Source organism: Panthera leo, chromosome B1, assembly GCF_018350215.1.
Source record: "Panthera leo isolate Ple1 chromosome B1, P.leo_Ple1_pat1.1, whole genome shotgun sequence".
NCBI lineage: Eukaryota > Metazoa > Chordata > Mammalia > Carnivora > Felidae > Panthera > Panthera leo.
Genome location: NC_056682.1, coordinates 160480334 through 160506149, shown reverse-complemented (window position 1 = coordinate 160506149; position 25816 = coordinate 160480334). Strand labels below are relative to the sequence as shown.

General features: G+C 37.3%; 2 protein-coding genes across 5 annotated transcripts in view; both read right to left on the bottom strand.

Moving 5' to 3' along the window:
- Nucleotides 1–10058, bottom strand: part of CLOCK (clock circadian regulator) — a 119457-nt gene extending 109399 nt beyond the window's left edge. For 3 of the 4 annotated variants that reach the window (XM_042936347.1, XM_042936345.1, XM_042936350.1), the window contains exons 1-2: nucleotides 9616–9758; nucleotides 8517–8595 (exon numbers count right to left, since the gene is read on the bottom strand). The gene's annotated coding sequence lies outside the window, so the exon portion shown is untranslated. Of the gene's footprint in view, nucleotides 1–8516; nucleotides 8596–9615; nucleotides 9759–9914 lie in introns of those variants that run through there. The other variant, XM_042936346.1, reaches the window with a different exon arrangement.
- A 6801-nt stretch (nucleotides 10059–16859) lies between these two features.
- Nucleotides 16860–25816, bottom strand: part of PDCL2 (phosducin like 2) — a 35641-nt gene continuing 26684 nt past the window's right edge. Inside the window, exons 5-6 of the mRNA XM_042936355.1 lie at nucleotides 20487–20695; nucleotides 16860–17048 (exon numbers count right to left, since the gene is read on the bottom strand). Of these exons, the coding sequence (XP_042792289.1) occupies nucleotides 16891–17048; nucleotides 20487–20695 (367 nt within the window). The 3' untranslated portion in view covers nucleotides 16860–16890. The remainder of the gene's footprint in view (nucleotides 17049–20486; nucleotides 20696–25816) is intronic.

The window sequence follows — 25816 nt, the reverse complement described above, 5'->3', positions numbered from 1 at the left end:
GATAAATATTTCTTAGAACACAAAAAATGTGAATCATAAAAGAATTGATAAATTGTATTTAATCAAAATTTAAAACTTTTCAAAGACACCATTAGGAAAACAAAGGAAGGCATGGGGCGCCTGGGTGAATCAGGTGGTTAAGCACCAACTTCTGCTCAGGTCATGATCTCATTGTTCCTGAGTTCAAGCCCTGTGTCAAGCTCTGTTCCGACAGCTCAGAGCCTGCTTCAGATTCTTGTGTGCGCGCACGCACACTCTCTCTCTCTCAAAAACAAACATTAAAAAAATCTTTTAATAAAAATGAAAATAAATATCTTACCCAGACCGATCAAGTGGAAAAAAAGACAGTTTACCAAAATCAAAAATGATACTGAATCTCTACAGATTGTATATTTACTTCACTATAGATTCTATAGATATTTAAAGGGTAACAACTCATAAACAACTTTATCAATAAATTTCACAACACAGATGAAATGGACAAGTTCCTTCAGAAACTTAGCATGCACGTGAAGAGACAGAAACATACAACCATGTAACCAATAACCAACAGAAAAACAAACAATATAAGCAGACCAGTCGACGATGCAGATATTAGAACCAACAGATAAGCATTTAAATAACTATCAATATACTCAGGAGAACTGGAGTATCAAAAATCTTTAAAACAGGATTAAATTGATGTTCTAGCACTCAAAATTACAATATAAAATTAAGACTATGATAGATCAGTTTCAACAAAAGAGAAAACAGTTTGACTAATGAAAGAAGGGTCAATAGAAGATACCTAAAGTGAAGTACAGAGAAAAAAATATTTAAGAGATGTGTGGAAAATGATCATTGACTTGTCACATGTTTAAATTAGAATCTGAAAAGGGGAACAGAATATTTGAAGAGGAATAACAGAACATCCTCAAACAAAAAGGCATCAAGCTACTAATTCAAAAAGGGATATGAACATAAAACAAAACACTTCTAAAGAAAAGCATATCTCAACATATTATAGTCAAACAACTAAAAATCTAACACAAAAGAGAAAGTCTTGAAAGTAGTCAAAGAAAAATAAAAGACACATTATTGTCAGCAAGACTATAAGGTGATAATTACCTTCAATAAGACTGGCAGCTGACTTCAACAAAAAGCCAAAAGACAAGAAAACATTTTTTTAATGAAGAAAAAAATAACTACCAACTTAGAATTCTACACTCAGTAAAAAATATTCTTCAAAACACAATGTGAAATTAAGATGGTCTCAAATAAAAATGAAAAAAAAATCACCATCAGTAGGTAGACCAGTATTAAAATATATACTAAAAGAAGTTCTTCAGACAGAAGGAAAATAATCCCAGACAGAAACATACAAAGGCAGGTAGGAAGAGACCTGGAAAGGGTAAATATTAACAAAAACTGTCTAAAATCATACCAATAATGCTTTCTGGAGTTTAAAATATGTACAAATAAAATGCAGAATAATAACAATGCAAAAAGGTTGGAGTAGGAGTTAAAGTGTAAGAAACTGGCATTATTGGGGAATGGTAGTAGTAGTAATCTATACTATACTAATAAGTATACTTGTTATAATCTCTGGAATAACAATGAAAGATACAGTGAAAGAATACATAAGTCAGGAGCAAACAGTGGGAAAAACAGAATAAAAATAATTTGATTAACTCAAAAGAAAGCAAAACAGAAGGGATAAAAAGGAATGCAAAGTAGATGATTCAAAGTCAAAGTTGATGGTAGTGGCAAACTTAGGAGTAAAAAAGTAAATGAACTAATACTGAAACTAAAAGACTAACACTTGATTAAATTAATGATAATCTGCATTTATTCACAAGACATCCATAAAATATGAAAAAAACTGTTTACAAATATTTCACTTACTATAAAATTATACATACACACAAATGCCTCAGAAAATGTGAGGAAAAAAAATTTAACTGGGCTTATCCCTGAGATTTTAGGTGATTTTTTCCCATCAGAGATTTTCTTTGTAGTTTTTGACACTTTAACTCTTTTCAAGGAGCAAGACTCATTTTTTTATAAAAACTGCAATACTTTTCAAAAGAAAAAAAAATCAGTTTACAAAATGTAATGATCAGCTCCAACAAAATAAAACAGGCTTACAGAAAAAGAATGTGATCACGTCTAAAAAGCAGCAGAACATATAAACTTATTTCACACAATAAACTCTAATCTTAAAACTAAAAAACCTTTATAATTACAAATATATATCATCACCGTTTCTGATGGAGACAAAAATTAATCAGATAAGAGTTGGAAATGGCTCTTCTCATCAACTAACGATTCCCTCATTTCTCTTCTTGCGTCTAATAAATATCTGTGAATTTTCTATTATACTATATTACACGTTAAAGTTACAAAATAAAGTAGAAGTCCTAATATTTTTCACTTTAATTTGTGGGCTATTTCCTAAATAACTTTTTCTAATATTATCTCAACTAAAATTTAGGTTTCAACATAAAAGAAAACTAGTCATCAGTTTCATGAACCAAAATTTGCCAAAGGACTTCCAAGAAATATACAATAAATACCGTGCATCTTGGAAGCATGCTCTAGTAACTGTTTTATTACTGTAAATCACATAAAAAGATCAAGTACTCCCAAAATCTCCATATAAAAACAAAACTCTAAGCAACTTATTTAAATACATTTAAACTGGGAGTCAAAAGAAAGGTAAGAGCCATGTCTGGTACACATTTTGAAAATAACAAAAGGAGAATAACTGCTAACATTTATTGGCCACTTAACTTTGTTCTAAGTAATTTGCATGTACTGTCTCATTTAATCCTCACATATTAAAAACTAGTATAATCTTCCTTTCAGAGATGAGAAATTGAGGTAACATCTGCCCAAGGTTATACAACCATCTAACAGTAAAGCCAGGATTTGAATGCCAAACAGGCTAGCTCTAGAGCCTGTGTTCTTAATCACTACATCATTCTATCAATATAAGTAATTAAGACCTTGTTAAAGTAGTATGCTGTTATTAAGTTTCAGGCAATAAACAAGCTTTACTTAGAATAAACCAGATATTTTAACCATCTGATCATGTCACTGAGAATAAATAAATGAAATAATACCTAAAAACTTCCTAGCTTTTTTCCTGCCTAAAAGGCAGTCCCTATTAAAAGTATATTCATAAAAATCCGAGAAACTTCCAAAAATAGACACCAGAAGGCACACTAAAAACTACTCGATTAAACTGTAAGATTTTATCTATTTTCTCTTGAAAGTAGTTTAACTTAGTTTTTCCCAACTTAAACTGGAAGATACAGATACCTAGAAGTAGAATAAAATGTCACAGAAATCCTACATAAAGCTAATGTCAATTTTTGGGAGGATAAAGAATTCTTTCTTGGTATTTAGATTTTCCTTTTAAGGAAGTGTTTTGGAGCAATCAAAAAACCTTTCTGTTGAATTTCATTTTTTTTTAATGTTTATTTATTTTTGAGACAGTGCGAGCGGGAGAGGGCCAGAGAGAGGGGGACAGAGGATCTGAAGTGGGCTCTGCACTGACAGACTGTCAGCAGGGAGCCCAATGTAGGGCTCGAACTCACAAACCTCGAGATCATGACCTGAGCCAAAGTCGGTTGCTCAATCGAGTCACACAGGTGCCCCTGTTGAACTTCATTTTAATTGTGTGTACTGACTGCTTCACAGATCCCCACCCTACTTAGAAGGCTTGTTCAAGAACACTACTATCCAAATGATTTATGCTCATAAAAAGTTAACTTACTACACTTCAGTAAAACACACTTTAGAAATAAAGTATAGATTCACTTCATTATAGGTCATTATTAATTTATTATATACTTATGGAACATTTTTTTCAACAAAAGCACAAAAGTTTGGTTTATCCTGGATATTAATACAAATTCAGTATCAGTCTACTTAAATTCTAATTCAAGAGTGACACATTATTTTAAAAATTGATAACTTAAGTGTCCATGCGAAAAGATCAGTAAATTATTACACAAACCTAGAGGAGAGTACTCCACAGCCATTAAAAATAATCACATTGTAGAAAACTACCGACATAAAAATAAAAATGTTCAGGATTCATTGTTAAGTGAATAGAATAATTTGCACTACAGGGGCTCTTGGGTGGCTCAGTTGGTAAAGCGTCAGACCAGGCTCAGATTGTGATCTCACTGTCCCCAGTGTCAGTCTCCATGCACAGCAAGGAGCCTGCTTAGGATGGATTTCCACCCCACCTCCCCCGCCACCCCACCTCCTTCCAGGCAGGCTTTCCTCAAAATAAAGAAATAAATAAATAAATAAACATGGGGGGTGAGAATATGCACTACAGTAGATGCATTATGAGCCCATTTTGTAAACATGAAGTGTCTTCAAGTACACATATATTTATATAATTGCTAAAAAAATGAAGCAAGAAACTATTCCAGAAGGTTAACAATGGCACCTCTTTGTAGTGGGATTTCCAGTAATATTTTAAAAATTTAGTTCATGCTTTTTCCTGTTTCCCAAATTTTCTACGTTAGGGATGTGCTATTTTCATAACTGGGGGGAAGAGATTTAAAAAGAGACAAAGGCAACTATTTACATTTAAGCCATGATTTAATACAAATAATAAACTCTAAATTAGGCATATGGTTTAACCCTTACTAATAAAACCCCCATCTGTGGTTGATTTTGTTTGTTTTCAAATACAAAACCTCTTAAGGTGAACCAACCTGTGTTTTCATTTTCCACTATTCTGAATGAGAATTAAAAACTTAAGTACCTGACTAAATATGAACTCTTTGAAAAATATGGGAATTCCTGTTTTACTATTTGACCATATAAATGTAAAAATTAAAATATTTCTGAAAAACAAAGTAAGCCACATCCTAAGCAGTATACTGTAGGTCAAAAACAATTCATAAATATTTAATTTTTACAAGTGATTTCTTTATGGAGACTTCTAAGACTTAAAATAATAAGCAGAATTACATCTGTGTAAAATACACACCAAAGATACATTAACAACTCAATAACTGACACTATACTTATGAGGATGAATTTAGGTAATTTAACATTTGTATAACTAATAACATGGAGAAAAACTGGAAACTCCTATCCATCTAATTCACAAAAGTTGTTAACAGAGCTATAAAAATGACTAACAAATGGCTGTAAAGCAACCTATAAATATAAATGTCATTATAATAATTACAGTCAACTTGTAAGAAATTGCTCTGACACTTTATAAGTAATTCATACAATTGCATCTAGAATTTTAGACTTGGTAAAAGAGAAAATGCAATCTTTACTAGTACAAGGCCTATTAGAAACTACACATAAAAAAACTTACTTTATGCCTCTGCAAAGAACTGGAAGGAAATAGACACAAACAACAAAAGGTAATACTGCTATAATGTGGAACTTTGATTTTTCACAAGGTTGTTGTTTGCTTTCACAGTTTAAAATATTTGCAGCAAATACTTAACTGACACAGCAGTAGGAGTAAAACTGTGGGAGAGAAGGTATATTAAATATGTGCTTTCAGGAAAGGAAATAAGGTAAGAAACAATTTACTTTTATTACTAACATCTCCCGACATATTAGATGGTAGATAATAGTTAACTGACAGAACTAAATCTCCTAATATTTCTAACAATCCTGAAATCTCAAAGACGCTATAATTATCAAATTAAACATCAAATGGCTCTTTCCTGTGGACTAGTGTAAAAACAAAAAAGCAACTATCAATTAGTCTTACAAACGTCTGCTGCAACAATGCAACTTAACTCCTTACTTGCTTACTCTTTAAAAGCTTAAGATTTGAGCTTTCTCAGTCTATCCTTCCTATCCTTTCTTAATTATTTAAAAGGATGAGATATAAACTCTCCCTCTAAATCCCATACCTGCAAAAACAAAAGGCTGGAAACAGTCTCACCCTTTTAAACCTCATGTATATTTTTCTTCTGGAATCGATCATTTCTATCTTGTGTCATAATCCTTATGTACATGCTCTTTTAACTATACTAGACATCAGACCCACAGGGGGCAGGGTCAATGTACTGAATCTTTCTATGTATCTCACATAGCTTAGTAAACACTAAATAGTAAAGATTTAGTCTTGATTCATACTCTGAACTTTCTGCACACTCTATCACCTGAAAAGAATTATTAGAAAGGTAGTGTTCTCTTGCAGAAGGAAATAGGAGGTGGGTGGAGGTATGCATACTCCTTGTCTGCTGTCAGGTAAGTACAAACCAGACTAAAAGGCCTGTTCTCCTTTCCCTCTCAAAGGCTAGATTCCAGCCAAGTCAATCAGTGTCCCTTAGTTAAGGACAGAGTTTACCTATCTTCACTTCAAAGGACCTGGAAAGGTTCATGTAACCTAGGGAGTTTCTTGTCTGCAAGAACAGAAGAATAAAATCAAAGTTTAACCTGTGAGCTACTGACCAGGTCAAAACCCAAAGAAAACCCTAAAATGTAGACTCTAAAGAGTCCTATAAAACCCAGGAAACCCAACTCTTTCAGATAAATACAATCTACACCAGATAAAGCTCACATCAGCAGGACCTTACTGCAAACTGTAAATGCACCCCAAGCTGACTGACCCCTCACAAATGAAAAGAGGAGTATGTTCTAAGAGGTATATACCATGTTAGTTAAACTTTCTGACATACTCCAAGTCATATCCCTGTCCTGTGGGTAGTACAGAACCCAATGTAGAGGGCTAAGATTTTCAATATTAAAAAGTCTAGGTTTATAAATGCACAGAAAAAGATAGAGAAGGTTATACAACAGTGTTAATAGCAATTATCTCTGGGGAGGGACGTGAAATAAAACCATAAGTGTGCAAAGGAAGTTTCCACTTATATACATATTGTATTGTTTTCATGAGCATCAATTTACTTCCATAATTTTAAAAACAAAATTAAGTAAAATTTGGAAATGTGATTCTATTTTTTTCAAAAAGGATTAACAGACCTACATGGAATTCAAAAGAAAAATAAATGCCATTTTGCAGAAGTCTGGCTACTAGATACCTACAAATCAAACAGAAATAATACAATTATCTTATCCTACAAAATAAAAAGGAATACTGGTTACATAACAAAAATGCCGACAGTAACTGTCACCCACTACTCAACATTCACTACTTTGATTATACACTATTAGCCACCAGAGGGAGTTTCAGTACCCTCCCCTCAAAAATTACATCCACTCTAACAAAGCCCTTTTGCAATTGTAACCTAGTTAAAAAGGTTAGGTTGGCAGTTAAAAAAAAAAAAAATCTTAATTTTTATAGCAATCCATAAATCATAAAAAGTTTTTACTTTATTGCACTAATAGAATGCTGCCCCTCAAATATATTTTAATTTTTCGTAAGAACTATATAAACAAATTTCAGAAATCGAGGTTCATGTCTGCTTTCCTTAAGAGAAAAAAGTTTCCCAGTCTGAAAAGCAAACTACCTGGAAAATCAAGTCTATTTTCATTGTAACGAGGTGTTCATATTCTCCAATTATCACAACTTTTGAGTTTTAAAAAAAGTGAAATTTTATACAACTATGATTCCCGAAAAAACAGGGAGACATAAAGCTGTACTCTGAAAACAGCATAATCCAGCCATAATGCCCAATGTAAATACCATTATATATTTTAGCTAAGCAAAATATAACTAAATATCTTTAGTTAGTCTGTGACTTTAGCATCTTAAAAATTAAAGTAGAAAGAGCCAAACTTATCCTAAATTTTCTTTCAATGTTAGTTCATTTTTCTAAGAAATATAAAGGGAAATCATACTGAAAATGGTCAAAACCACAACAAGCAATAGAACAGAGACAGGCAGACAGACAAAACCCACATAGCAAATTATTCTGAGAAGAGGATTTTGGTTTAATCTAGTTTATGAATCTGTAACACAGCCACCAAGAGTTTTAAATACAAAGACACATACAGTGTGCCTCTCATTTCCCACCTCCCTTCTTCAGGTTACCGGCCCCCACCCCCCCTTATTTCTTCTCCAGTATCTTCCCAGTTTCTTTATAATGGAAGAGCAAACATAAGTATATATTCTTATTCCTTCCCCACACCTTAACACATAAAGTAACACATTATTCACACTGTCCTACACCTTTTTGTGGGGGGTGGGGAGGGACTTTTTCCCACTCTATAACATCTTTTGGAGATCTTTCCATGCCAGGGCACAAAAAGCTTCCTCACTCTTTCTCTCATAACTGATCATGACTAGTTCTACCACAACTTTCATCTGTCTTCTTCTGGCTAACCTTTAATGACATTCTGTTCATTCAACTACATAATACCTGAGTTAGTTTCCTTCCCCCAACAAAATTTTACAACAAACCAGATTTGAGGTTCCCAAGGGATAGCTTTCAAGAAGCCAATTCGTTAGCTAAATTATATCCTTTTTAAAACGTTTGTTTTTGAAGCAGGTGAAGGAACAAACACTCCACAATTCTTTATCCCTAAAAATAAAGCTACAAATTAGAATGCAATCTTCCAAGTGAAATTACCTTTTTTTTGATCTGGGGGACCAGCATAATAGTCATATCAACAATGACTGTAAAACTTTCTTCTTGTGCTTTTCTTTCACTGTAAAAAAAAAAAAAAAAAAAAAAAAAATCAATGTTTTCAAGGCTAATAAGCCTTGAAGTCCTTTAGCCCGGTATCCTAATAGCAAGAAACAACCACTGATTCGATCTTTCATCCGCCAGGTCAGAGGCCGAGCCATTTATCTTACTGGATCCTGCTCACTATTATCATCAACAAGACGACTTCTACACCAGCGAAAACACTCTGAAGAATGTAAGCTCTGCAGCGCTACGTGTTGGAAATTACACACCGGGGGCCAGAGCGCAGGACCAGCTACACACAGACTACAGCTTCTCGGGCGGAAAGGGATCTAGAACAGCCAGCTGCGGTGGTGACAAGGCGCGGGCAGGCGCGGGTCGCCAGAAGACCTGGCGCAGCGCCTCGAGCGCCCGAACCCGCGCAGTTGCCCGAGCCGGACGCGCGGAGCCGCGCGCTCCCCGGGAACCGAGCCCCGGAACCACGACCACTAACGGAACCAGCCCACGGGCGGCGGCCGCCGCTCGGACTGCGGACCGCGGCGCGCGGGCCGGCAGGGCGGGGGTTCCCCGGAGGAGCTGGCCGCCCCGGCGCCCCATTGGGCGCCGCTCCAAACGTGCCCGAGTTGTGACAGGAATAAAGTGGGTCACAAGGCCTAGCGGGTCCCCAGCGAAAGCCCTCTCTGCACCGCGTCTCCGGCTTTCCCGGCCGCTCTGCCGCTGCAATCGGCCCCAGCCCCGGGGCGCGCTCTAGCCACCTGGCCCCACCGTGCACCCCAATCCCGCCCCTGCCCCGCAGGTAACCCCAGCAGCCCAGAGGGCCCCTCAGCTAGGGTGCGACTCCACCCCAACTCCCGGGAAAAGGCACACTAGGGCGATAAGCAAAACTTGGGCTTTAGCTCCCGCCTTCCCCTCCCTTGGCCGCCGCCCCCCCGGCCACACACACACACACACACACACACACACACACACGCGCGCGCACACGCACACACACACACGCACACACACACCGCCCCCAGCTCCCTCCCCTTCCCCGCGCTCTCACCGTGTAGCTTGCGGCGGCTCCGGCTTCTTCCCTCCCCCACCCTGGAGTCTGGCTGCGGTGACTCGGAACCACTAACCCGGCAGCGTCCAGGAGACACCGCGGCTCCAGCACAAGCAGCACCTGGGGTTGTGAGTAGCGCCCCCCCACCCACCTCCAAAAAATTCACCGCTACTGCCGCCCGCTCCTCCCCCTCCCTTCTCCTCCCCTCCTCCACCGGCACTAGGAGCACGCATGCGCCGCCGAGGCAAGCCTACCGACGGACTTCAGGCCCCGGGCCCACCCGGTGGGACGCCACTCACCAAGAGCGCGCACGCGTCGGCGGCCAGATTTCCTTCGCGCTCTCACTCTCGGGGTTTCCTTTTTAAGCCGGTAGCCGCAAACCTAGTCTGTGATTGCGCTCCCTGCCAGCGCATGCGTCGTCAGTGACCCTCGCGGGCTCCGACCGCCGGCGCTCTGAGTTTGCCCCTCCCCTCACTCTCCCTTTCCCCGGCGCAACTCGGTGCGCATGCGACTTGCCCCGTTAGGCAGCGCCGAGCCGCGGAGGGGATCCCGGGCGCCTAGGAGACTCCGGCTCCCTTGAGCCGTGCGTCTGCGCCGTCCGCGGAGGGAGACCGGTATTTCCTCGGCGCCCCCTACTCCGCACTCGTTACTGGAAAGCCGGGGAGGCGGGGCCTGGTCGGATCGGGGGAATCGTTGGCATTAGGTCCGGGCGGCTTTGGTTTTCGCCTATGGCAGGGAGCGAGGAGGAGGAGGAGGTGGAGGGAGAGCTTCTTGCTGGATGAGGCATCCGGGGGTGCAAAAGGGGACCCTCTCCCTTTTAAAAAGCAGATCACTTTGCCAACAACGCCAGGGAAGATTTTCCGGGTGTTGGCAGGCGGAAGACTTTTTTCATTCACCAGCGGCATCACTCGTGTTTCCTCTCTTGGGGCTGGGAGAGGTTGTTTGCGAAGGTGGATGGACATCCAGAGACATCTTTTTCTTCTCTCTGGAAGGAGCAAGGCTCGTGTTTCTTATTGGTGGGTGGGCCTGCGGAGACCGGATATGCGCCAGTGGCTGGAGGAGGGAGGTAAAAGAAGGTCAAGATGTGTTCCTTCGGAGTTTTTCACCTGGCCTTAAAAACCTGGTGACAGTATAATGGCAGATGAGGGATGAAGCAGTGAGGATACACCAGGACCTAATCTGCACGGCTTCCCTTATTAGAAAAGCATGTGAATACTTCCTACTTACTTTAGGGGAAATTACTTCCATTGATGCTTACAACACACTTGGTCCATATGGGAAAGCACGTTTCAGTAGTTGTCAATGATTGGAAAAGAAGTCTTTACAGCCCTAATTCCTAGTATTTTTCATGTTTTAGTGAATGTCTTTTGGATTTGCAATAGAAACCATCTTCTTGTTTCAAAATTGCTCCCTTCAAGGTAACATTCATCTCAGTAAGCATTTATGATTCTTGCCATATGCTCACAGAAAAAGAACATCAAAATTGGGGAACTTATCCCTGATCCTTCACCTGAGGATTTTAACCACTCCATCATATAGCAGACATTTTTGCCTGTTAAATATTCATTTTCTATTCCAATAATTCCTCTTGGAGAACTATTCACTCAGTCCATTATGGCTGGGGCAGTGAAGGAAGGAAGGAAGGAAGCCAGTGAAGGAAGCATATTTGAGTTGATCTTCTGCCTTAGGCTGGAGTTACCAAGTAGGGTGCTCTCTCTGCCAATGGATTTAAATCTGGAAAAATGAAGGCCTGAAGCCGTCTTTCCACTCATAGATTATTCTAAGAAAGAAGGCAACGTGGAAAAAAGCGGATTCAAAGATGGAGATTTGACCTTGTTAGCATTTAATGCCCTGAACCCAACGTGGGCCAGATAACTGGAAATTTCAGTTAAATTAGTTCTTTCATGTGTCTGTTTTATTGCTTAAACTAGTGAGAGGTTTTCTGTCACTTGCTATCATGAATCCTAAAGGATGCTGGTAGTAGGTGAGCAGGCAAGGTTAATAATATGGATAAGGTAGGTTGCAGCCAGACCAGAGGGTTTGCATGCTTCCCCTATGACATGGATGTTTATATTCTAGAGAAAGTGATCCCTCCTCAGATTCTACCTCATCTAGAACTCCTATCTTCAAAAACACCTTTGCCCTTTTAATGGTTCCATTATACTCTTAGTCACTAGTATCAAATCATGTTCATCTTTGACTCCTTCCTCTCTCATTTTCTGTATTTAATCATTTACCAAGACCAATTGATAATCCTCTGTTTTTTTCTGCTCAGTCCTCTGTCACTGCTTGAACATTTCCCCAGTTCAGTTCACAGTTTATCTGTTCTCCCCATATTCTCTCCAAGAAGAAAACTGAATCAGATATTTCTAATAACTTTTCCAACTTCTAGATTCTACTTTTCCCTAAGAAAAATCCTGCTTCATAGTTTCACAGATCCTAAACAACAATTTATGTAATTTAAATATTCTGTTAATTCTTTCTCATATACCTTGCTATTACTTAAACAGCATTTCCAGCACCCTTTCCAACTGATTCTCCTAGTTGATGTCTTGATAGAGACAATATAATTTAGTTGTTAAGAGTACAAAATTGGAAACTAAAACTGCTGGATTGAAATCCCAACCCACCACTTAATATCTACATGACTTTGAGCAAGTTATTTCTCTGTTCTTCACATTCCTCATCTGTAAAATGAGGATAGTAGCAAACCTGTCTCATGGGATAATTGAGATACAGAAAATAGATGTAAGGGTGTGTGTGTGTGTAATAGTACCTGGTACATAAGAGATCCCATGTAAGCATTGGCTATTACAAATGATACTCCCTTCTGTATGATTCTTACATCTCTTGCTCAAGTTCTCCCCCTAGTTCTTGGGTCCCATCAGTTACAAAGTCCTGTCTATCCTTTCATTGGCATTCCTAGTTTCACCACCATAGTTTAAGGTAAACTGGAACACAGGAAATTTAAGATATGCATGATAGGGAATATAAGAAAAGTTTGTGGCATTTTTTTAAAAGAAATCTCCATGGGTTAGCCAATTTCTAATATTGTTTCTAGATCCTTTAAAATAGAGGGCAGTACAATAATATGAGGTGGTGATAATAGACTTTGTAGTCAAAGGTCTGGGCTTAAATCCTGACCAGTTCTAAAGTAAGAGACATTGCACAAGTTAAAAGAATTTGTCTGAGCTTCAGAGCATTTATCTGTAAACATAGAAGAATAAGCATCTCAGAGAATTGTGATGATCAAATGTAAATTATAAACTGCTACATAAAGGTTTAGTAGTAAGGATGATGGTTTTAGATGTTTACAATTTGTTGCTAGAAACCTAGGAATGGTTGAAATGACTCATCAATTTTGTTTTATTTTTTTTTAATAGTAACTTTTTTAAAAATTTTTTTAAATCTTTTTTTTTTTTTGAGAGAGAGAGAGAAAGAGAGTGAGCAGGGGAGGGGCAGTGGGAGAGGGAGACACAATCCAAAGCAGGCTCTAGGCTCTGAGCTCTCAGCACAGAACCTGATGCAGGGCTCAAACTCACAAAACCTGAGATCATGACTTGAGCTGAAGTCGGATGCTTAACCAACTGAGCCACCCAGTTCAGCCGCCCCTGAAATGACTCATAAATTTGTAACTCCAGCCTACACCTCTCCTTTGGGCTCCATACACTTATGTCCAATTGCCTACCTGATGTCTCCTCTTGGGTATCTCAAATATCTTGTGTGCCCCCTTCAACCTGTTCTGTACAGAGCAGCATGAATATTCTTTTGGAAATAAGAATGAAATCGTATGTTCCTACTTGAAACCCTTTTGCTTCCCATTCCATTCATACTCCTAATCATGGTCATAACACCCGGTTTGATCTAGCCCTTGCTATATCTCCAAACTTATGTTCTTCATTTTTTACTTTTCCCATAACACTCCCCACCTAGAAACTGCCTTTAGTTCCTTGCTAATCTCTCTCTGTTCTCAGGCTTTGGCACATGCTGTGCCCTTGCTTGGACTACCCTCCTACCTTTTCTCGTGGCTGGCTCCTCAGTCTTCATGTCTCAAAAATCTAACTACGCTATTTAAGTAGGTCTCCTATGTCTCACCTCCTCCCTCCCCCACAGAGTACCCACAGTTACTGTCTATTGTTGTGCCCACTCTTTCCTCGATAATACTTATTAAGTTACATGTATGTTTGACTTTTATTTTTAACTAACAACTCCACCACTACATGGTACTATGAACTATGTGCTTTCTCCACCACTGAATTTGGAGCATCTATTTCAGTGCCTGAGGTGAATGAATAAACAGATGAATGAATAAATGAGATAAAAGGAATAACATGCTAGTAATAAGTTTTTAGGATCTTCTTTATATCCTAGATTATGACGGCAGGCAGATTATAATGTTGTGAAGAACTAGCCTTAGGGGCACCTGGGTGGCTCAGTCAGTTAAGCGTCAGACCCTTGATTTCAGCTCAGGTCACAGTTTCACGGTTTGTGAGATTGAGACCCACGTCAGGCTCTGTGCTGACAGCATGGAGCCTGCTTGGGATTCTCTCTTTGTCCTTCTCTCTCTGCCCCTCCCCTGCACATGCACGCTCTCTCTCCCTCTCAAAAATAAATAAAAATAAATTTAAAAAAAGAGAATTAGCCTTCATAATGTTAATAATGTGTTTTAAAGTACAAAGGGGAGATAAACTGAAATCAAGTAATGAAATCGATAACAACTCTTAATGACCAAAAATGTGGAGAAAGAGTTCAAGAACGCACTCAAGATGTCTTAAAGGGGTTTGCTGTCCAACTGCTCAATCACCTAAGGATCTCGTTAAAATAAAACTTTCAATTTGGTTAGTCTGGGATGGGGCCTGAGATTCTGCATTTCTAACTAGCCTCCAGGAATGCTGCAAATTCCAGGACCACACTTTGACAAACAAGGCACTGTAAAGTAGGGGAAGGGAATTTCAACAGAGCATGGTTGGCAGGCAGGAAGGAATAGAGAAAAATATTAGGTTGGGATATATGCAATACCTATTTTTTTTGTAGGTCCAAAACTGTTGAATGTTGGCAATTAAAAAAAAAATAAAATAAAAATCCACTCAATAAAATGGGAAACAATTATAATTTATCCATTTTCTGACAAACATTTTATACCTTACTTAAATGAGAATGTAAATGAAATAGCATATGGACATAGTACTGACCTGGGATGGCCGCCATGAGTACTTGCCAGAAGAATGTGTGGGTGTGGGTGTGGGCATGTGCACATCGTTTGAAAAAGACTGTGACTGGAATCACAACCAGCCACTTAAAACATGCTATAATTTTATGATTTTTACAAATATGAAAGTCTTCATGAACTGTTCTTGTGGAAGAAAAACTTACCGCCACCTGGTGGATTTGAGTTAAGATCTTATTAAAAGGGAAATCTACCTTTTTAATTCAGGTATCTTAAATACTACTAATACTTCTTCTATTAATTTTAACTTAAAGAAAATAGATAAATATGTATTTACTAAACAAAAAAAGATTACATTTAGGAGGACTTTTTGCATTTGGTTTTAACTGGAGATACGATAATGTTCATATTTATATGCATTATATAGTGTTAAAGTTACATTTTAACTTTATAATATGGCTTTTCATTCACACAACTATTATCCTAATTAAAAATGTATCCATGAATTTGTTAAAGAGAATTGCAGCAGTTGGGTCAGTATAGGTAATTATTTCTGTTACATGTGTGCACAATGTTACAAAAAAAAAACACGCACAAAAAAAAAAAAAACCCATTGTGTGCAACCCTCAACTTTCCCTCCCTTCATCCCAAGATGTATGTTTTCAAAAGCCCTTCTGAGCTACCTCAGAAGAAAGGGATCTCCCTGATCCTTTGCAAAATTAGATCATTTGATTTTATTCTACCTGTTAACCCAATTCAAATCTGTATTTAACTTTCCTCCCACTTCCTCATTCTCTGAGCCTCTATGATTCCTACTTCCTCCACCCCCAAGAGCAGCAGACTCTTTTCTTGACTCCGTGTTAAACTGTCTCAATTCTTACCAATTTATTTTTGTAATTTAATCATTCAAACTTAGCCTAGATTGTCTCACAAACATCAGTGAACATCCACAATCAGAATGATGGGTCCTTAATACAAAGTAGAATAATAAAATCTGTCATTGAACTATTGTATTCTGAATTTACCACTCTTTTCTCTGAAAATGCTGTTCATTATTAAGCCAAGATAAAACATCCTGTAAGTCTTCTGCAATGTCCTAATATTATATATTTTTCCATGATGAATTCTTCTGTGATTACTATTAAAACATAGGCAAGTCTCACATATATTTTTCTCATTTCTCCTCATTTATCATCTGATAAGTAAAGGTCTACTGATTCTATCATCTATCAGTGAGAGTACTTAGTAATTTTCTAACTTTGTAACAGAACTATTAAAAACAATAATCATGAGTGGAGACGTTTCTTATGTACTTTTCGGAATCCTTAAATTGCGTTTTTCTATTGAGTGGTTAATTTTTTTTTAATTTTTTTTTTAGTGTTTATTTATTTTTGAGAGAGAGAGACAGACAGACAGAGGGCAAGCAAGGGAGGGGCAGAGAGAGAAGGAGACACAGAATCGGAAGCCGGGTCCAGGATCTGAGCTGTCAGCACAGAGCCCGATGTGGGGCTTGAACCCACAAACTGTGAGATCATGGCCTAAGCTAACCGACTGAGCCATTCAGGAGCCCAAGTGGTTAATTTTTTTAACAGCTAAGAGATCTCAAAGAAAAAGTATATAGTCACAAATTTAAGTATTTTCACTCAAGGCCCCTAAATAATAAACTTTAAAATCTCTCAATGTAGGGGTGCCTGGCTGGCTTAGTAGAGCATGTGACTCTTGATGTCAGGGTCTGAGTTCAAGCCCCACACTGGGTGTAGAGCCTACTTAAAAAATATTTAATAATAAAAATTTAAAAATAAAAATAAAAGCTATTGATGTAATTGAAATGAAATTTAAGGTCATCTTTCATTATTTTTATTCATAGGCCTCTTTGGGGGTAAGCAACACAGAGGACTTGTGGGTCAAAAAAAGGATAAACCACAGGGTCCAGTACAAATTCTGGTTTTGTTGGAGGCAATAAATTCTGAAATACCTGAAAGTTTTTAAAATGATATATAAGCTATAATTCTAATATAAAAATAAAACAAATCTATAAATTTTCTGATCTCTATAAAGGCATTGACAAAACAGTATATAAATACTTTGAAGCTATTTATTAAATATTTCTATTTGGTATCATCATTATCACTGCTTGAACTATTAGTGTCATCATAAAGAGAAGTGTTTCTAATTGAAGATACCATCACATCTACAATGCCTTTTTTGGGGTTTTCTTCTAAATCAGTCTGTATCGCTCCAACTTCTGCTAGTTTCCATTCAAGTTCTGCAATAAATAACCCATCATTAAATCAGATAACAATCTTGGAAAATAAAAAGAATTTCTCATCTATATGAAACAGTAGTTGATGCTAATAAAAAATTAATGTGTATATTTAGATATATTTAGAACTGAGTGACTGTGAAAGGACTACAATATCAAAATACACATTGGATACAGCAAAGTTATACTTAAAGGGAGAAATTACGGCTAAAATGTTTATTTTAAATTGACTTAAAATAAGTGGCTTAAAATTTTAAATCAAGAAGCTAGAAAAAGAACAATAAAGTAACCCCCCCCCCCCAAAAAAAAAAAAAAACTGAAAGAGGAATATAATGAAGACTTTAGCAAAAGTAGAAAAAATCAGTATACGTGACCAACAAAATCAAAAGCTGGTTCTTTGAAGAAACTAATAGACATACCTCAGGCAAAAATGACCTCAAAAGGGAAAAAAATAAATTCATATAAAGAATTTACATGGGACATAGTCAGGGTAAAGATTCTAATATGGCTATGAGACTATGAAAAACTTATGCCAACACATTTGAAAACTTTAATGGAAAAATTTTAATAAAAATATGAATACCAAAAATATATCTGAGAGAAACCAAAAGAATTTAACTGATAGCCAAAAACCCCAATCCCTGAAAATTCATCATTTTGTTAAATTTATTCCTAAGTACTGTATAGACGAACAGAATATTTATGAAGCAAATTATAAAACACACTCCTGAGGAAAATTATAAAATATGTTACAAAATGTGATATATATATCTGTGAGGAAAATTACAAAAACCATAAAGGACCAAAATAAATGATGAGATCTATCTCATTCATGGGTAGGAACATTCACTGTTATTGGATATCAAGTCTCCCAACAATCTATAAATATGATTCTAATAATCAACAGAATTTTTCACATAAGTTGACTAATTCCAACATCTACATGAAATTTTGAAAAAGACTTGCCCTACTAGAGACAACTAGGTTGTTATAAAGCTGTAGTAATAAACACAGTGCTGTGTTGAGACAAATAGTAGAGGTATATTAGAGACTTCAGAAATACATTGAAGCATTTTGGGAACCATGAAAAATGACATTAGGAAACATTAAAAATCAGTGGAGAAAACACCTCACATATATTAGAATGGTACTATGCAAAACACACACACACACACACACACACACACACACACACACAGAAAACAACAGATGTTGGCAAGGATGTGGACGAATTGGAACTCCTCTGCCCTGTTGGTGGCGGTGTAAGATGGGGCAGCCACTGTGCAAAACACTATGCTATTTCTCAAAAACTTAAAATAGAATTACTATATAATCCAGCAATTCAACTTCTGAATAAATACCCAAAAGAATTGAAGGCAGGGACTAGAACAGATTATTTTTGTACATTTACATTCATAGCAGCATGATTCATAATGGCCAAAGAGTATAAGCAACCCAAGTGCCCACGGACAGATGAATGGATAAACAAAACGTGGTCTAAACATAAAATGGAATATTATTCAGCCTTAAAAACGAAGGAAATCCTGACAAATGCTGTAATATGAATGAACCTTAAGGACATTATGCTAAGTGAAATAAGCCAGTCACAAAGGGACTGTATCATTCATTTATATGAGGTACTGAGAGTAGCCAAATTCATAGAATCAGAAAGTGGACGGTGGTTGCCAAGACTAGAGGAAAAGAGAAATGAAGGGGGCTATTTTTCAGTGGGTATAGAGTTGCAGTTATGCAAGATAAAAAGTTCTAGAGATGGATGATGGTAATGGTTGCACAACAGTGTGAATGTACTTAATGACACTGAACTATATACCTAAAAATGGCTAAATAAATAAGTCCTAGGGATGTAATGTACAGCATAGTAACTATAATTAATAATACTGTATTGTATATTTTAAAAATTGTTAAGATAAATGGATACATTTCATGTTATGTGCATTTTACAACAATTTTTTAAAAATGTTTATACACACACAAAAAAAAAAAACCCCAAAAAACAAAAAAAACACAGATGAGATAACATACTACTCATGATAGTGATTGCCTCCAGGGAGACAGGGAGGAGAATGGGACTAGGAATGAAAATCTAGGTAACTTCAACTATATCTATAATGTTTATTTGAGCAACAAAGAAACAACTCATGCAAACATGAATAAATGTTCACATTTGTTATTTTTGGCAGTAATTGATTACATGAATGTTTACTATATTATTGTTTGTACTCTTATGTATTAATTTCTTTTATTTTTTTTAACATTTATTTATTTTTGGGAGATAGCACAAGGAGGGAGACACAGAATCCAAAGCAGGGCTCCAGACTCTGAGCTGTCAGTGCAGAGCCCGATGCAGGGCTCAAACTCACAAACTGTGAGATCATGACCTGAGCCGAAGTTGGTGGCCCAACCAACTGAGCCACCCAGGTGCCCCTGTATTAATTTCTTTCAAATTAAAGGGATGAGGTCCAATGACTTTAACATGATGGTGTGAGAAAAAGATTTTAATAAAATAGAATTCAAGCAGTTCTAAGAAATGACTAGATCAAAGATATGGCCTTAGAAGTAGGTTAGGAAGTGGGTGCCTGGGTGGCTCAGTCAGTTAAGCATCGGACTTTGGCTCAGGTCATGATCTCATGATCTGTGAGCTGCAGCCCTGCGTCAGGTTCTCAGGGCCTGGAGCCTGTTTCAGATTCTGTGTCTCCCTCTTTCTCTGCCCCTCTCCTGCTCACGCTCTGTCTCTCTCTCAAAAAAATAAAACATTTTTTAAAAGTAGGTTAGGAAATAAAAATTCTTAAAGAAGATAAAATTATAAAGTATTGTGCTGTGTACAATGGAAAAGAAAATAAAGGGAATTGATTAACAAAATTGGATAGTATGTGGATAAGTGAAAAATAAATTAAGAAAATACGCTACAGAAATTTCGTAGAGAAGAGGAAGACAAGATTATGAATTGGTCCAAAATCACACAATGAGCAAAATGGAAATCTAGGAAAACCACGAAGGAATAGGGCATGGAAGAAAGAATAAAGAATGGTGGGGTATTTTGGGTATAGGGAAGGAGTATGAGACAAAGAATAAAGGCACAAATGAGTAAGGTATGTCTGTGGTAGTGACTGAAGACCAGCCTGGCTGGAACAGAAACTAGAAAGCACTGGAGAAATATAGCTGGATAGGTGGGCTGAAATGCTCAAGTAGAAGATTTTGTATTTTTAACTGATTTGACACAAGGAACTATTAAGGATTTAAGCAAGTGGATGTTATAACAAGAGTATTATTGAGGAAAATTAATCTGGAGACATGGAAGAAGACACCAGAAGCTAGAGGAAAAAAACCTTATGTTTTATGAAGATAAACTTTCATGTTACTTGTTAATTTGTGGAAGTTTTCACCCCTTTTTAATAAACATTTTAAAAATAATATCATTACCTTCTAGCTTGAGATTTATGCCTCCACATTCTATAATTCCAATGAATTTGCCTTCTATCTGACCGTTTTTATAAACAAAAATTGTTGGTAAACAATTGTCATGGTAGTGTTGAATACAACTATTCACGATGGCTTTAACAAATTTAGTTTCTGGAAACTTTCTTGCTAGAAGACTAAGATGCTGGTTAACCAACAAACACATTGGGATGCTAAAAAGAAAAATAATACACAATATCTTTAAAAACAGACTACTTATCTCAATCTAATGAAGTAAGTGAAACATCTTCATGACAAAAATATAGCTTTGGATATTCTTTTAATGTAACAGCATATCAACTTTAATTCTCTACTATTACCTTTAATGAGTATGAACCAACTGCAAAGTCCTCCCATATTAATTACAAACACAATTACAGCCTGGGAGTGAAGCTTGCTGCCATGGGAATTTGATGCCTAACTAAGGCTAACCACATGTGACTTAGCATCAATTTAATCAAGCCAGTTCCTACTTTATAGGACCCAGGGGGAAAAAAGAAAACACACTTCTAGGGAATCCTTGGCAATTCTAAGTTTAAACAAGAAGTTCCAACTCTTTTGACCGCCTTAGGCTTATTTCCACAAGAGATTATCACATCCAAACTGTCTTATCTCAAACTTCCTTGAATTTCTTGACTCGAACATACTTCACCCACACTTTTCTTTGACATCCCACTCCATGCAGCATCCTGTTCCCTATTATCCAGAACTATTCCCTATCAGATATTTAAGGGGCACCTGGCTGGCTCAGTCAGAAGATCATGCGACTCTTAATCTTGGGGTTGTGAGTTGAAGCCCCACCTTGGGTATAGAGATTACTAAAAATAAATAAATTTTCCAAAACTATTGATTGGAACTGTAACCAGAACCTGAAATTCTTCTAGCTCTATCACTTCACTCCCATTATACCCACTCTTCAGTCTCTTTTCTCTATCACTCACAGCTTTATCAAACTGTTTCAGTTACTCCTTTACTTTATCCCATACGCCTTCCATTTCCTGTGGGACCTTTCTCTGCTTGTTATTCTGCCCTCTTTTTTCCTGTTTTTTTTTTTTTTTTCAGTCTTCTCCACTTTCTTTTTTTTTTTTCTCCTTAATCTATTTTGAGAGAGAGGGAGAGAGAGAGAGTTGGAGAGGGGCAGAGAGAGGAAGAGAGAGAGAATCCCAAGCAGGCTCTGTACTGTCAGCGCAGAGCCCAACTCAGGGTTCAAACTCATGAACTGAGATCATGACCTGAGCCGAAACCAAGAGTTGGACGCTTAACCTACTGAGACACCCAGGCACCCCCAGTCTTCTCCACTTTCTATAAATATATTCAAGTTACTAATTTTTTTTTAGACTTCCTTACAACTCTGTCTTCTTCAGATAGCTATTCTATCTCCTTTTCATAGTCCAAATAAAAAAGAAAATAATCATCTCTATGCCCTGTTCACTTCCTTTCTTGAAAGGTTCTCCTTTTTTGGCTTTTGTGATAACACTTTCTATTAATTTCCTTCTTACTTCTTTGACTTCCTTCTTCTGTCTATGCCTCAAATGTAGGTATTCTTCCTGGACCCTCTTCTCATACTAGACACATTCACTGTACAATCTTATCCATTCTGATAGCACTGATGAACTGCATCTCCCCTCCTCTTTCAAAGAAAAAAAAAACCTGCTATATATGTATATATTATACATTTCTTCTGTATTTTCTTAGGTTAGCACTCAAGCCAAAAGCCTCTTTTCTCTACAACATCTAACCAGTAATCAAGTCAGGTTACTTCTACCTCCTTATACCTATCCTCTCCTCTTTCTCTTCATTACTTTATTCCTTTCCTTTCTTATCTGAGCTACATCAGATTGTCCTAAATAGTCTGTTTCCAGGCTTGGTTCCCAAAATTCATCCTTGACCCTGCTGACAAAGTGAGCTCAGCATGAAAATCTCATCATGTAACAACTGCCCTTCCCTCTAGCTTACCTCCATGGCTCCTCACTGCCTTTAGAATAAAGTCTGGGCTCCTCCGTGTAGCTTTTAAGGTTCTTAGTGGTCTCCCCAGCATTCTGCTTTGCCTCCTACCATTACTTAAAACCCTCCAAAGTAAGATACTGTATCTTATTTCTGTATCCTTCTTCAAGCTGTACCTCTAATACACCCCATTCATCCTGTTTACTTCCTCCTTGGGGAATCTTATTTTTTGAGGCCAAGACCAAGAGTTACACACTCTATAGAAAGTTCCACACGTCCCTCTTTGCAAGGATAAATCTTACTACTCCCTCTTCAGTACTTTTATTCTACTATGTACAGAATTCAATTCTAGCACGTAGACCTTATTATTATGTTTAATTGTCTTTCTCTACTATATTGAAATTTCTTTAATGACAGACAGATGTCTTACATGCCTTTTGCATCTCCAGCACCTACAAAATCCTCAGACATCCTCTTAATACTAGACAATGTTGTATATCAATTTATAGAGCAAGAAACAAAGCTAAGAAAAACAAATTAAATGTATTATACATTTAATTTACATTTCAGAATATATAACATCATTCATTTTGATAATTATAACCTGCTACAAATCTAGATCCTGCTTTATTTTAGTGTGTGGCCTACTTTAATATTAGAAAAGTATGTCCTGCCTAACTTAATTATCAGTTTTCCACACAAAGCAAGAACATAAATTGACTTTATAAGTTTCAGTTTTTCTCAAATAGGTGAAATGCACCCACTAAATTAGATATCTAATTCAAAGGGATTTTTATCATTCCTGTCAGAATGAGAGCTGAGTTGGTACAACAGACTTATGGGGTATGTGATATGAATGGTAGAAGGCAGGTGGACATTGATGGTGATAGTGAAAAGTGTGGAATTAGAAAAGTATGGTGTCATAGATTATGGTGCAGGGAGAAAGTGCTTGTCTGAAGACAATTCTGACAGCAAATGGTAAAGGAACAAATTTGGTGTTAGAATTCAAGGGCCAGAATTTAACCCCAGAAGAGCTATAAAATATAAGGGAGACCTCTGACATTAGCACGTGAATTAAGGGCCTTTTTATGGTCTTCAAGTTTTAAAATATGCGTTTGGCATAGGAATGATGTAGAAACCCAAAATTATAATTTGGGCACAGGTGTAAGATTGGATAAAATCAGAATCAAGGTTGACCAAGCAGCTCAGCTACTAGGCTTACTGGCCCAGGGTGAGTTAGCTTCCCCTAAGGGGACACTAAGCAAGCTGAGCCTTCACTTCGATGAAGAGTTGGCCCAGTTCCATAAATTTAATAGCAAAAAGACATTAAAATTATAGAACTTAGGAACCCAGATAAAAAACAAGATCTTATGTTCCTATAAAATTTATTGAAGGTAGCTAGAAATACAAATATGCTTAACAGTTATATTCCACTTCACAAGATGAAATTATGAGTAAATCCATTAAGTTAAAAAGTAGACTTTTCTAAGGACTATTTGTAATATAAATAATTTTTTTCTGTTTTATAAATTTTATTATAGGGGCGCCTGGGTGGCTCAGGTCATGATCTCAAGGTTGTGAGATTGAGTTCCACATCAGACTCTGTGCTGGGCATGGGGCCTGCTTTTGGGATTCTCTCTCTCTCTCCCTCTCTCTGTGCTCCTCCCCTACTCATGTGCTTGCTCTCTCTCTCTCAAATAAAAATAAAATATAGAGAGATTAATTTGATTATAGATTAATTTTCTTAAAATGTATGTTCTATAGCAACACATGAATACATTTTCTTAGTGTCAAGAAAAAAATATTTTATGTAACTATCTTAGATTGAGTGCCCTCTGAGGTCACAAACACTTAAAATATTATTTTAAGGGGCGCCTGGGTGGTTCAGTCAGTTGAGTGCTAGACTTCGGCTCAGGTCATGGACTCACAGTTCGTGGGTTCAAGCCCTGCGTCAGGCTCTGTGCTGACAGCCTGGAGCCAGCTTCAGATTCTGTGTCTCCCTCTCTCTCTCTTCCCCTTCTCAGCTCCCTCTCTCTCTCTCTCAAAAATAAATAAATGTTACAAAATTTTTTTTAAATATTTTAAAAAGATGCTTATCCTTTGAGTCCATCAAAGTTATATGATAGTTTGAAACAGCCTAACTGAAACTATAACACATCAATCTCTTGCATGAATTTTTGAAAATTATTTGTGAAATTTAATTAATGTATCCAGAAATAACTGTTAAAGTAAATAATTTTATGCCATGGTATGGGCATTCAGAACCAACATCTATTCTGGGTCTCAGAAAAGATATTTAGTAAGCTATTTGTATATAACACTTCTCACGCACAGATCCCATTATTGTAAATGTCCATGTTTCTCATATTTATGCATGAGAAATCAAAATCAGATAAGTAGTACAAAATCAGATAATGTGAAAGATTCTTTTTAAGGCCTTAAACTACTCAAAAATTAATTACCAAGCATTTTAGTTACAATAACAGTCATGTCTTCTTTTATGGAGCCTGGTGTCCTCTCAAAATTCGTGTGAGGAACTGGTGAGCTGGTAAACAGCAGGGCCCTAATCTGCATAAATTGCTCTGTACAGAGTTTCTCTGAGGACCTGGAGAAAAAAATCTTTTATTCAGAGAATGGATGAAAACAATGAGGGCAATTGGCATCACCTATGTTCCTGGACTGGCTTGGCACCCAGGCAGAGTTGCTGGGACCTAACTCTAGAGAGATTTGTGAAACTCTGGGAGCTTGCAGGATCTCTGTGACACAGAGTTGGGGAATGGGCCACTCTACCCAATTATCATATACCAGGCTGGTAAGGCCTGGGGACACTTGGGTTAAACTTAGTACAAGTAGGCACTATAAATTAACTGCTTGGGGAGTAGAGGTGAGTACGAGGGAATTGTTCTATTAAAAGAGACTTCAGGGGTGCCTGGGTGGCTCAGTCGGTTAGGCGGCCGACTTCGGCTCAGGTCATGATCTCACGGTCCGTGAGTTCTAGCCCCACGTCGGGCTCTGTGCTGACAGCTCAGAGCCTGGAGCCTGTTTCAGATCCTGTGTCTCCCTCTCTCTGACCCTCCCCTGTTCATGCTCTGTCTCTGCCTGTCTCAAAAATAAAATAAAACGTTAAAAAAAAAATTTTTTTTAAAGAGACTTCAGAGACATGATATATCCAAATGTACTGCGTGATCCTTAACTGGATCCTTTGTCAATTATTATTAATTTTGGAATTATAACTAATTTTGTTAGGTGAGAAAACAGTATTGTGGTCATATAGAGAAATGCCCTTATATTTTGAAGATGCATGCTGAAGTACTCAGGAGTAAAGCTTCACGCTGTGTGTAATTTAGTTT